The sequence below is a fragment of the Epinephelus moara genome, chromosome 3 (genome assembly GCF_006386435.1).
Source record: "Epinephelus moara isolate mb chromosome 3, YSFRI_EMoa_1.0, whole genome shotgun sequence".
Classification (NCBI taxonomy): domain Eukaryota; kingdom Metazoa; phylum Chordata; class Actinopteri; order Perciformes; family Serranidae; genus Epinephelus; species Epinephelus moara.
In genome coordinates, this window is record NC_065508.1 from 27114482 (window position 1) to 27126800 (window position 12319).

At 40.4% G+C, this 12319-nt stretch overlaps 1 protein-coding gene across 3 annotated transcripts in view; it reads left to right on the top strand.

Moving 5' to 3' along the window:
- Positions 1-12319, top strand: part of emsy (EMSY transcriptional repressor, BRCA2 interacting) — a 26788-nt gene that overhangs the window by 2323 nt on the left and 12146 nt on the right. For all 3 annotated transcript variants that reach the window (XM_050040808.1, XM_050040811.1, XM_050040809.1), the window contains exons 2-13: positions 1810-1918; positions 2078-2177; positions 2310-2384; positions 2603-2778; positions 2864-3019; positions 4133-4392; positions 4477-4711; positions 6133-6351; positions 7092-7241; positions 7337-7510; positions 7597-7733; positions 9274-9447. In XM_050040808.1, coding sequence (XP_049896765.1) covers positions 1810-1918; positions 2078-2177; positions 2310-2384; positions 2603-2778; positions 2864-3019; positions 4133-4392; positions 4477-4711; positions 6133-6351; positions 7092-7241; positions 7337-7510; positions 7597-7733; positions 9274-9447 — 1965 coding nt within the window. The remainder of the gene's footprint in view (positions 1-1809; positions 1919-2077; positions 2178-2309; positions 2385-2602; positions 2779-2863; positions 3020-4132; positions 4393-4476; positions 4712-6132; positions 6352-7091; positions 7242-7336; positions 7511-7596; positions 7734-9273; positions 9448-12319) is intronic.

Here is a 12319-nt window from a genome sequence, read left to right on the forward strand (position 1 = left end):
ACAGGGCCATGTAGCTTTGGATTTTTTTCTTCCTCATTAATGAAACCCTTCATTTAAAAACTGCATTTTGTGTTTACTTGTGTTATCTTTGACTAATGTTTAAATTTGTTTGATGATCTGAAACATTTAAGTGCGGAAAACATGCAAAAAAGTAAGAAATCAGGAAGGGGGCAAACACTTTTTCACACCACTGTATGTGTATATATGTATATACACTCACATACACTGAACAAAAGTTTAAATGCAACACTTGTTTTTGCTCACATTTTCACAGGTTTAAGTTAAAGATCCAAGACTTTTTTATGCACTTAATATTTCTCTCAAGTTTGGTTGCAAATTTGTTAAAATCCAAGTTAGCACACAACATTGCTATTTCACAGGTATGCTGACTGCAGGTATATCCACCAGAGTTGTTGCCCGTGAACTGAATGTTCATTTCACTACCCTAAGATGTCTTCAATGTGATCTGTGTGAATTTGGCAGTACATCCAACCGGCCTCACAATAGCACAAGTCAGTTATGACAAGCTGCTGAGAATGACAAGTATGCAGATGAGCTTCCCTGAGATGGTTTCGAGCCAAATTCTTCAGTTGTGCAACCCAATTTTTGCATCAGCTGTTTGGATAGCTGGTCCCGGGCAATCTTGCAGGTGAAGATGGTGTGGTTATATGTGGTCCACAGTTGTGAGGCTGGTTGAATGTACTGCCAAATTCACGTAAATGACATTGGAGATGTCTTATGGTAGTGAAATGAACATCCAGTTCATGGGCAACAGCTCTGGTGGACATTCCTGCAGTCAACATGTCAATGAGACACTCCCTCAAAACTTGGAACATCAGTAGTGCTGTGTTGTGTGATCAAACAGCACATTTTAGAGTGGCCTTAACTGTCACCATCCCCTGGCACACCTGTAGTAATGATACTGTTTAATCAGTATCTTGATATACCACACCTGTCAGGTGGATGGATTATCTTGGAAAAGGAGAAGTGCTCACTAACTTGGATTTTAACAAATTTGCAACCAAACTTTGAGAGAAATATTAAGTGCATAAAAAGTCTTGGATCTTTAACTTAAACCTGTGAAAAATAGGGGCAAAAACAAAAGTGTAAAGTTTGAATTTTTGTTCAGTATATTAATCAGCTTTACAAAACAGTCTCCAACAAATGTGGTATTAAATCCTATTTGAGTGACATTTGCTAAAAAATACAGTGGACAGCCTTTTTAGGAAATTACTGAGCGTTTTTTAAGATCGGACCTAATGTTTTAGATTTGTGAACATTTAACAGACAAACACGTTTTTAGGGATTTGCTGACATTATGACAATACAGAATATCTTATCTTATTTTTTAACTATATCCCAGTTGCCGATTGTAGATTTGTAAACTTTCCTAGAAGACACTGTTGATGCCTTTAGTGTATCTTAATGAGCTCCTATTTCTAATTTCTCTAATTTTTAAACTTATTTTTTGTCCAAAACATTAGAATACCAGTGTGAACATACACTTTATATTCACTATTTCTTATTTTTTAAGAGCTGATAGAACTTTAAGTTTATTCAACTGCTTTTAAAAACAAATAACCTAACAGATAATGAGATGGAGTTTTCAGCAGCTGTCATTTGGAGAGTATAAACGCACATAATGTAACTGAATCATTCAGCTGTGTGTTCATCAGTAACAGATTACCAATGTTTGAAAGATGAACAGTGTTGTAATCCCACAATAGTGTTTCTCATTTTTGGTTATATGATATTGTTTATGCTAAAAAGTTGTCTAATCTTTCATTATGTTGTTCACTCACCACTTAGCCCATGATTCAGCTGGAGAAACCAGTACTGACTGGTACCATGCCTGTGGTATGGCCCACCATCCTTGACCTGGGCAGGGATGAGTGCAAAAGAATTCTCCGCAAACTGGGTAAGTTCATGCAACACAAATTAAATATTGGACAACCATCAAGCAGCATTTTATACACTTTGTTTATGCAACTAAGTTGTGACAGTAATCTTAATCAGGACAAGAAATTCATTCTTGAGTTTTTCAGATTGAACTCACATCCTTTTCATTGTTTATCAGAGCTGGAGGCTTACGCTGGGGTTATCAGTGCCCTGCGAGCCCAAGGAGACCTGACAAAGGACAAGAAGGATCTGCTGGGAGAACTCACTAAAATTCTTGGGTAATTGTTTCCTACATACTCTAAAACGTGATGATTCAGAGAAGCAATTTCTCCAGTTTTTGCACACACACTTTGCTTTATTTAAAATCTGCTGTCCCTTTTCGTTCACCTACATCCCCCCCATCCTCCCAGTATCTCAACAGAGCGCCATCGTGCAGAAGTCCGCAGGGCTGTCAATGATGAACGCCTCACCACCATTGCATATCAGTAAGTGTATAATCGACCATGTAAAAATGTCATTCATCATGTGCAGTATCTTACAGTATGTCAAGTGACATAGCAAAGAATCAGATTACCGGTAATTTGTCACTTTATGTATTCACTTCCCAGCATGTTGATTTCTGCAACAATGAGCAACTTCTGGAAACTGTTGTTTTAAAAACAAACGTCTGAGTACTGAACAGTGCACAACTTTTTTTTCCCAGCATGTCAGGTCCTAACAGCTCGTCTGAATGGTCCATTGAAGGACGCCGGCTTGTTCCCTTGATGCCGAGGCTGGTCCCTCAGACAGCCTTTACTGTGACTGCTAATGCTGTGGCCAGTGCCACAGCCAATCAGAATGCATCCCTGCTGTTGCCAGCTGAAACGGGAAACAAAGAAGGTGGGCCAGCATCACTTTGTATTCCACTGAGGGTGTTTCAAATCAGATAAGATGTTGAATGACATATTTAATTTCCTCCCTGCAGTGGTTGTATGCTACTCCTACACAAGCACCACCTGCACCTCCACCAGCGCTACAGCGACCAGCGGCACCATAGGAGCGACTGTGAAATCACCAAGACCTCCCAGCCCTTCATCCAACGTGGTGGTGCTGCCCAGCGGGAGCACGGTCTATGTGAAAAGTGAGTGTCAGCCATCATCAGATCAATCTAAACTTCTGCTCTGATCAGGCATTTTAACACTGATCGGCCTAAAGGGGGCGCTACAAGGCTTGTTTACTGATTACTAATCCCATTCCTCTGTCAAGAACAAACCTAATGCCTCCATGGAAACTCATAGCTTTCAGTGTTTGATGGCTCAAGCGTGCCGCAGAACAGATGATTCAGAAATTCTCCCCACAGTGCAGACTTTATACTGGCTGGGATCAACATTTCCTAAACACAGCATTTCTAAGGATCTGTTGGATTGAATTTGACAATTCCACAGGCATCTGCTGCCAATGTGAGCGTGCACGATACACAGCTGGTATGAGCAGTGTCTAACAGGCTGACTTAGGAAGGGGATGAGAAATGTGTCTGCACATTATTGACAGTGGAGGCGTAATGAGAATTATATTTTATTTTAATCTTAGGCTGCGTCTGACATTCCATACTAGCATGCTATTTAATAGGCTAAAACAGTATGTGAGATGCTTAAGTACGTCCGCAACCTCAGACAGATACCAATAGGACGTGAATTGCATACTATTTCTGGGGAAGCAGTGGACACAAATATCCCAGGATGCAATGCGGTGGGGATGACGACATTCATAACAGTGGACAGCGACTGAGGCAGCTCAGTAACATCAGTAGGTAATAAGTAACTCTCTACAGGTATATAACTTTGGTCATGAGTCTGCTGCCTGATGTGCAATTTGGGAAACACTACATGAAGTACTGTGGAAGGCACATCATTACAGATGGACGATGTAATAATCTTGAGTTTTGTTTAGCTCCAGGCTCCGGGGATGTGGGACCATTTTTATCCAGACTGAAATATCTCAAAAACTATTTGGATGGCGTACCATGACATTTTGTACACACAACATTATACCTGCTAAAAATGTTAGCACTTAGCTAATTCAGGCATTATCTAGCGACGAAGATGCTTGTGACATAACATTCCACAATGAGTTCACCTTCACACGTAGCAGCTCCAGCTGTAGCTATACCTACTCGCCATTTTCTTATGTTTTATAGACCAAACATTTAATCAAGAAAATTATCCTCAACTTCTGTCCTCCATTTCCCTCACAGGTGTGAGCTGTTCTGACGAGGACGAGAAGCCTCGCAAGCGACGGCGGACCAACTCGTCCAGCTCGTCACCGGTGATGCTGAAGGAGGTTGCCAAGGTTACCCCGCCGGTATCCAAGAACATCGCAGTGCCGGTGAGCGGCAGCCCCAAGATGAGCAACATCATGCAGAGCATCGCCAACTCGCTGCCACCCCACTTGTCCCCCGTGAAGATCACCTTCACCAAGCCTACCATCCAGACTACCAACACCACCACGCAGAAGGTCAGACATGCTTCTTCACGTATGCTTCCTCAACACATCCCTCCTCACATATTGCAGCGTTACAAATATCTCGTCTTCATTCAGGTGATCATCGTGACGACTTCTCCCAGCTCCAACTTTGTGCCCAACATCCTGTCCAAGTCTCACGCTCACAATAACGCCGCTCTATCCAAGCTGGTCTCCACCTCCATTCTGACCACACCCTCCCAGAAACAGACGGTGGTCTTTCCAGCCAGCTCCAGCCCTTCTTCCAACACTATCGCAGTGACCACAGTGGTCTCCTCTACGCCCTCAACAGTCATGTCAACTGTAGCAACATGTAGGTCCTTCGTCTGCACCAACATAACTAACGTGTCCCGTATAGGGAACCTTAAAACACACAAAGACATTGAGTGAATTAGCCTCAAACTCCAATCAGCAGTATAGTATTGCTTCATTTATTTGGAATCACGGAATGAACTGAAGTGTAATACTCACTCTGTTTTAGCTCTGATTTTGGTCTCAACCAACTCCTAAGAAAAAGCTTTTTGTCTGAAAACATCGCCTGCTCAGAGCAGAGTTTAAGGGATATAAAAAGCTCCACAGAGCTGAACTGCAGGTTTGGGTGATAATTTTCTTTGACTGTCGCAACAACAAATGACCCCTTTCACATTACACATTAATCTACTGTTAAAAACTATTGATAAGTGCGGCGTTAAGATTGTATTTCCATAATCTCAAGAATAGACTTCTTGTTTTAAACCCTACTGCTACATCTGAGAAATGTCACTAGAGCTTTGGTCGTGCCCAAAAAAATCAGACCCAAGCCCAAACCATACCATTAGTGTTGGGCCCGAGCCAGATTAAAAGCAAAACTTCCACTGTAAATTTATTTATATTTTTAATGTTAAAATATTTATTACAAGCTAAAGTCAACACCAAGTCTTTTCAGCGTAGTAACGGTTGTTTGTGACATGAGTTGCATTCATAAACAGCCACTCCAAGTGCCAGAGCACTTTCTGGCACGAACTGGACCATTTAGTAATTCAGAGCACTACTGGAATATACAGATCTCCGAACAGCAGAGTGTACTCTAAAGATGGAGTGTTACTTTGCCAAGTGCAGTGAAAGTTAAACTTAACGGTTTGTTAATTCCTATGAAAACAGAACGCTGTAATATCAGGAAATTAGCAACAATCCAACTCGATTCAAGATCAAGGACATGGTGAAAAGTTATGGCCCAAACCTGGCGGTTCAGGTCATGCCTAATTCAGTTCAGGCAAAGAATCAAAGCTCTAAATGTCACACCAAGTAATGCAGTGTCTTGTCAGATTTAATCTTCTTTGGTTACACGGACTATACCAATGTCTCTCAGTGAATGCAGTTAGGATGTGTTCATATTTAAATCTGATTCATATAGCAGTTAATTAATTATTTTTAGTATTGCTTAATCTGCTGTTTGTTGTCATATTTACAGTTTACATATTCCAATTTCATTTGGAGGCTGGATCAAATTTCTGGCATTGTAAACGACTTGTTATGGATGAATTTTACTTCACACAGCAAACGTTCTGTCCAAACACCACGTTAAAGTAATCTTGATGACACAGTTTTAAAGAAACGTTACTTTACAATCCATCTGTGTGAAAAGACTTAAAAACATTTGCTCTTTTTGTTTCACTTTGACCTCTGAAATTCTGTTGCCAAAATGTTTGAGCAGCTAGCTGTGTTAGCATAACAGTTCTGTGTTCACTGTTGTAGGTGCTGCTTCAGCTGCAGTGAAGGTGGCTTCAGCCAGACTTCCTTCCCCTAAGACCCTGGTGGGGTCACCGGCTCAGATCCTGGCCCAGTTCCCCAAACAGCAGTCACCCAAACAGCTGCAGCAGGGCTCATCTATGGGAGCGTGTAGTGTGAGCCAGACCCAGACCACCTCCACCTCACCGGGCTCCAAGCCCACCATTCAGATCAAACAGGAGTCCGGTAAGCCTGCGTTCCATCAGTCTTTCTTTATCTCTTCCTTTAGTTTCATTTCTGTTATTCTCTTGAGGGTTTTTTTTTTTTGCAAAATAACTTTATTTTTGCTAATGATAAAGGTAATGTTCATAAATATTTTCTTCTTAGACATTAAAGGAACAGTTCACCCAAAAACAATATAATGGTATATAGTACTCACCTCCCTTGGCTCTTCTTGGTCCCAGAAAAAGTCTGCTATCCAACGGCGTTAAGGAGAGTGAAGTGCCAAAAAAAATGAAAGCACATCAGTGCAAACAGACTTCTGTCTTCTTATTGTTGTTATATGTGTACAACAAATTCCTTCCCAGGAAAGATTTTGTTAGGCAACAGTTTAGTTAAAATAGTTAATGTTTGGGTTTCCATGAGCCAAAATGAATAGAAGACTTTGATAATGCTGCACAGGATTTTTTCCCCCAGAGGTTTTCTAACGTTTTTGCTGTCTCTCGTTCAGACTCCATTGAAGTCTGTTTGCACTGATATGCTTTCATTTTTCAGGTGCTCCTCTCTCTTTAAAAGAATACTTCCCCCAAAACCATTCATTAGCAAACTTTACCTGGGACCTCAGGGAAGTTATATTGTTTTTGGGTGAACTATTCCTTTAAGACCACAAGGGACACCAGCCTTTTAAGAACATACACAACATGACTGATTATTGGTCGAACTGAAGTTCTTGATGTGAGTGTTTTTTCCTTTGTTTGTCTGCACAGGGGTCAAGATAATCACTCAGCAGGTTCAGCCCAGCAAAATCCTGCCCAAGCCTTCATCAGTGGCGTTGTCCAGCAGCAGCTCGTCCCCCATCATGGTCGTCAGTAGCAACGGAGCCATTATGACCACCAAACTGGTCACTCAGCCCACAGGTGAGTGATGCCAAACTCACCTATACTCAACAAAGCACTAGGGCTTGATAACCAGACCAAGTTCTTAAATAGTATAACTATATTTTTGTATGCAGCTACCCAGACCACCTATACGAGACCGACTGTTAGCCCCAGCCTTGGTGCCAGAATATCAGCCTCCAGTGGTGGGACCACCTATGTCAAGACCACCAGCGGCAGCATCATCACAGTGGTGCCAAAGTCTCTGGCCACTCTGGGTGGGAAGATCATCAGCAGTAACATCGTCTCCGGTGAGTTAATGGACAGAGATGGCCATTGCTGAGATTTTACATAATCAGGTATGCTTTGATAAAATATTGTCTCCCCACTGCAACAGGCACAACGACTAAGATCACCACCATCCCCATGACCTCCAAGCCAAATGTCATTGTGGTTCAGAAAACCACAGGGAAGGGGGCGACCATCCAAGGACTACCTGGCAAGAACGTGGTCACCACACTTTTAAATGCCGGGGTCAGTCGAACGCTCTTATGATGTTTTATTGATCAGTAATCCTTCCAAAGACAGAACATTACACACTGTAAGTGTTTTGATCTGTGAGAATGTGGCAAAAGATCTGATATATTGTGACATTTTTTTTACAGAATATTATTGAGAGAAAATTAATTGGCAACTATTTTGATTATTGATAAACAGTTTACGTAAGTTTGGGTTATTAATCACTTGTTCCTGCTTCACAAAGCTGAATATTTTCTAGTTTTCCTATTCCTCTATGATATGTTACTTAATATCTTTGGACTGTTGGTAGGACAAAATAAGACAACACCAACATAGCCTCTGTAAACAAAGACCAAATAGTCAAGAAAATAACCAGTAGATTAAAATAATGCCCATTCCTAAACATTTTTTACTTTTCCTTCTTCCCTGATATTTAACTTAGTAATTTCTGGTTTGGACTGTTGGTCGGAAAAAAGCAATAGCTTAATATTGAAAATGGCTGTAAATAAATGAAATAATCATTTCAATTATTTGTGCAGCATAAGTGTTTGTTCATAGACAAAAAATGTTTGCATGTTGGGATGAGCATTTTAAATAACTTCCATGTTTAAACACTTGCATTAAATTATTATATTACAGTAATCACAAAAAGAATCTACCTTAAGAATATGAATTTTAATTTGCCAACAACGTTTAATGGTCCCAACAAACTCACATTGACACCGAAACCGCTCAAATCTGTCGTTAAACCCATTAATAATCGTTACATGAGCCAAATACTAGGGCACTAATCTAAATATCTTCTAGTTTCCCACTCCTCTGATAGTTACCTTAATATCTTCAGATTTTGGGCTGTTAGTCAGACCAAACAATACATAATAAACATAGGCTTTGGAATGACTGTCGAACTCTATAGTGAAAATGGCCGTTAATATACAAAATAATCTTTCAAATTATTGTGAAGGAATAAATGTTTGTTTGTTGACTTTTTTGTATAGCAAATCTGCAGCTTGTGTGTTGATTTCAGCCCATGTATTTACTGTGTCACTGTTTTTGACACACCACTAGGTGTCGCCAAAGTTGTAAACCTTTAAATCCTATACGGAGGCCCTTTAAACAATTTAATATATTACATTTCCTGGATTCGGAGTTTTAAATTTATTAAATACAGTAATATGCTTATGAGTTTTTAAAGGAATAGTATGATATTTTTGGCACATTTGCTTTCTGGTGGCGAGTTAGATGTTCAGTTTGATAACAATCATATCTATTTGATATGTTAATATGAAACAGCCAGCATCTGGTTAGCTTAGCTTAGCACAAAGCAGTATTTTTGTAAATTCATACATTTAAATTTAAATTTTCTATGAACTGTGATGGCCATATAGACTCAAACTCAGCTTACAGAGACCTATTATTATCACTTTGTTGAACACAAGTATTTTAATTTGACAGTATTGACTGTACATCTCAGGGGTTTTCTTCTACGCTGCTGCTGCTGCTGCTGCTGCTGCTGTTTGTACTCAGTTGTTGTTGTAAACTGTATGTTTTACAGGGTGAGAAGGCCCTGCAGGCTGTTCAGGGGACAAAACCAGCGATCATCACTGCCTCCAGACCCATTACCAAGATGATTGTCACCCAGCCCAAAGGCATGAGCTCTGGATCCCAGTCCACTGCCACCAAGATCATTCCAACAAAGATCGTTTATGGCCAGCAGGGCAAAACACAGGTGAGGCACCACCAGCTTGTCAAACGTTTCTCTTTGTTTTTGCACTTTTCGTCTTTATTTTCCTCTCTTTATTTATAAAAAATTACCCTTCCAACCTTTTAATTATTACAGCGTTTTCCCAGAATCTTCAGCTCTGAGATATTCTACTCACCACTGTGGGAATTTTCCACTCGTAGTGGTTTTAAGGCTTGAAATTAAATGGTTGTCATCATTAGATCCTGGTTAACCACAGTCCAGTGAGGTTATCATGTGACAAACATCCAGTGGATATTCATATGACCTTCTGACTGACATCAAGTAGCCACAAGTGTATGTCTGCTAAACATGATTAAGGATGGGTGTCCATATGGTGTATCTCTGGCAGAAATACACTGGCAGGAGGCTGGGGAACTGTGGGTGCGGGATGAAGCGCTGCACGTGGGTTTTGTTTCTATAATCTTACAACGCATACAGTGTTAAAAGCACAACATTCAGTGTCTGGCTGATTTGCTCCCCTAAATGGGCTGTCTTTGTTGTGATAGTTTCCGACTGACATATGGTACGGCTCAGGGTAGACGGTAAAACAGTGACAGTGACGACACCATTTTCAACTAAAAGAGCTCGGGGCGGCCCCACGAAAATGTCGAAGAGCTCTGAAAAATGCTGTGGGTGCAGCACCTCTTCTCTCGGCAGCCACATATGCTCTCTTTTTCGCAAAGATACTGAAGTCATTACAAAAGTGCAGTTTTAATTTCAGGAAAAACATCACAAAAAAGTCAAAAGCTTCTTTCGGATTGCTCATTTTTGTCTTTTGAAGAAGGAAACTTCTGCTTTCATCTGCGTGATGCATTCAGTCATTGATCTGATGACAGCTCCACTGGGTATTTTCTGGAGAAGTTAGATCTAACAATTAAAGCAAACCTTTAAAAACAAAAGAGAGAAATCCCCATTTCTTTAGGTTGACAAATGTAGACTGGGGCTTTGACACTGACCTTTCCTCTTCCTCCATTTACTTCCCCTCATTCAGGGAGAGAAATGAGTCTTGAACTGAGTGTTGTCAATGAGCCAGGCAGACTGACAGCAGTCTGTATTCTGCAGCTGTTTGGCCTGAAAGAGCAGCAGTGTTTGTCTCCTGTAACAGGATCATGTTTCTGACGCGTTATATTAAACCTGAATTAATTGTGGTTTCTTGTGGCAGGGAGGTAAGCTGTAAAGCCAACGCTGAGACACAGAGCAACATTAATGTGTCCAGTTGTACTCTGTCCACTCTGTGCCAACTTTCAAGGGCATGGAGGCAGGCTGTTTCTGAGGCTGCTAAGCAACCATATCCAGCACCGTATCATAGCCTACTTACCAGAAATCTTGAGTGCAGAGCTGATCTGTTTCCAGGTGTTTTTTTGTAAGTGTATTAGGCCACAAATATCGTCCGTTGGACAGATGCAAAGCTCTGACAGCCCTGCAATAAAATGAACTTCTCCATATTTATCTCAGACTGATATTTACGGAAGAAGGAAAAGGTCTGGGCCCTGAGACTGGGAGGTTGTGAGTTCGATCCCCGGCCGGGTCATACCAAAGACTATAAAAATGGGACCCATTGCCTCCCTGCTTGGCCACTCAGCATCAGGGGTTGGAATTGGGGGGTTAGATCACCACATGATTCCCGAGCATGGCACCGCTGCTGCTCACACTCCCTCAGGGGATGGGTCAAATGCGGAGAATAAATTTCACACACTCAGGTGTGTGACAATCAGTGGAACTTTAATCTTTAATCTTTAAAAAGGTATGTGCCAGCTGTGATTGGTTGTTCCTCGTCACATGACATGCGGTGTCACCATTTGAGCTGCACCTACTGTGCATCTACATTGAAAATAATAAATTTGAGGGCGCAAAAAAACGGTCTGTGGCATGTGTACGGCCCCTTAGAGAGACACTCAAAAAATCTTGTCTATTGGATTAAAAAATTTTTGCTTCTGCATTTAATGTGTAATAATGTCACCATGAATTTCTAACTGCGAAACATTACCTAAAAAATATCAATATTCAATTCCATTTCCGAAAACGATTTAAAATGCATATTTAAACAGACATTTAACAAGGCTATAACATGACAAGTTTCCTTGTCTTGGTTAGTGGCAGAAAACAGCAGAATGTCTGTAGTAAACATGAACAATAAGAGAGAGCGAAAAACGTAGCTGGTATCAGAGTATCAATACTGCAGAAAATGAGAATTGAAACTGTTTTGAATATTCAGAATTGATATATTTCCATAAATCAAACACTAATGTGTACTCTACATTTTCTAATCAGTGGCCAGCACTGTCACTTACTGTATAATGGCCTATACAATGAAACCAGCAGCCATAGTAGGTGTTTCTTTCAGTTCCTGGGGATTTTTTGGGGATGTCTGTTTTTAAAAACTTAACAAGACCTGATTGGTTCTGCAGAAATTCATATATTTCTGACAAGTACCAAGAATCCCTTACGTGGGATTTGAAAGTGTGTGTATTAAATTTAAAAGGAAACGCCCACTGAGGTGATAGTAAACTGCCCCAGTCTTCCCCAATATTTCTGTCTAAATCTTTTCAGGGGAATTTGAATTCATGACACAGGTGTCTGAATATATTCTGAGAGGGTGAATTCTAAAATGTTAATTTCCATTATGCTGCTTTAATACCTTCACACATTTGAGGCAGGGAGGGATTAAAGGGCCAGTGTGTAATATTTGGCATGGTTTATTGTCAAATCTGAATCTGAATCTGAATATTCTACCCATTAATATGTTTATACAAGTGTATAATCGCTATAAAATAAAAATCGTTTGGTTTTCGTAGCCTTATAATTATGCATTTATTTATTTATTTATTTTATTTATATATATAGAGAGAGAGAGAGA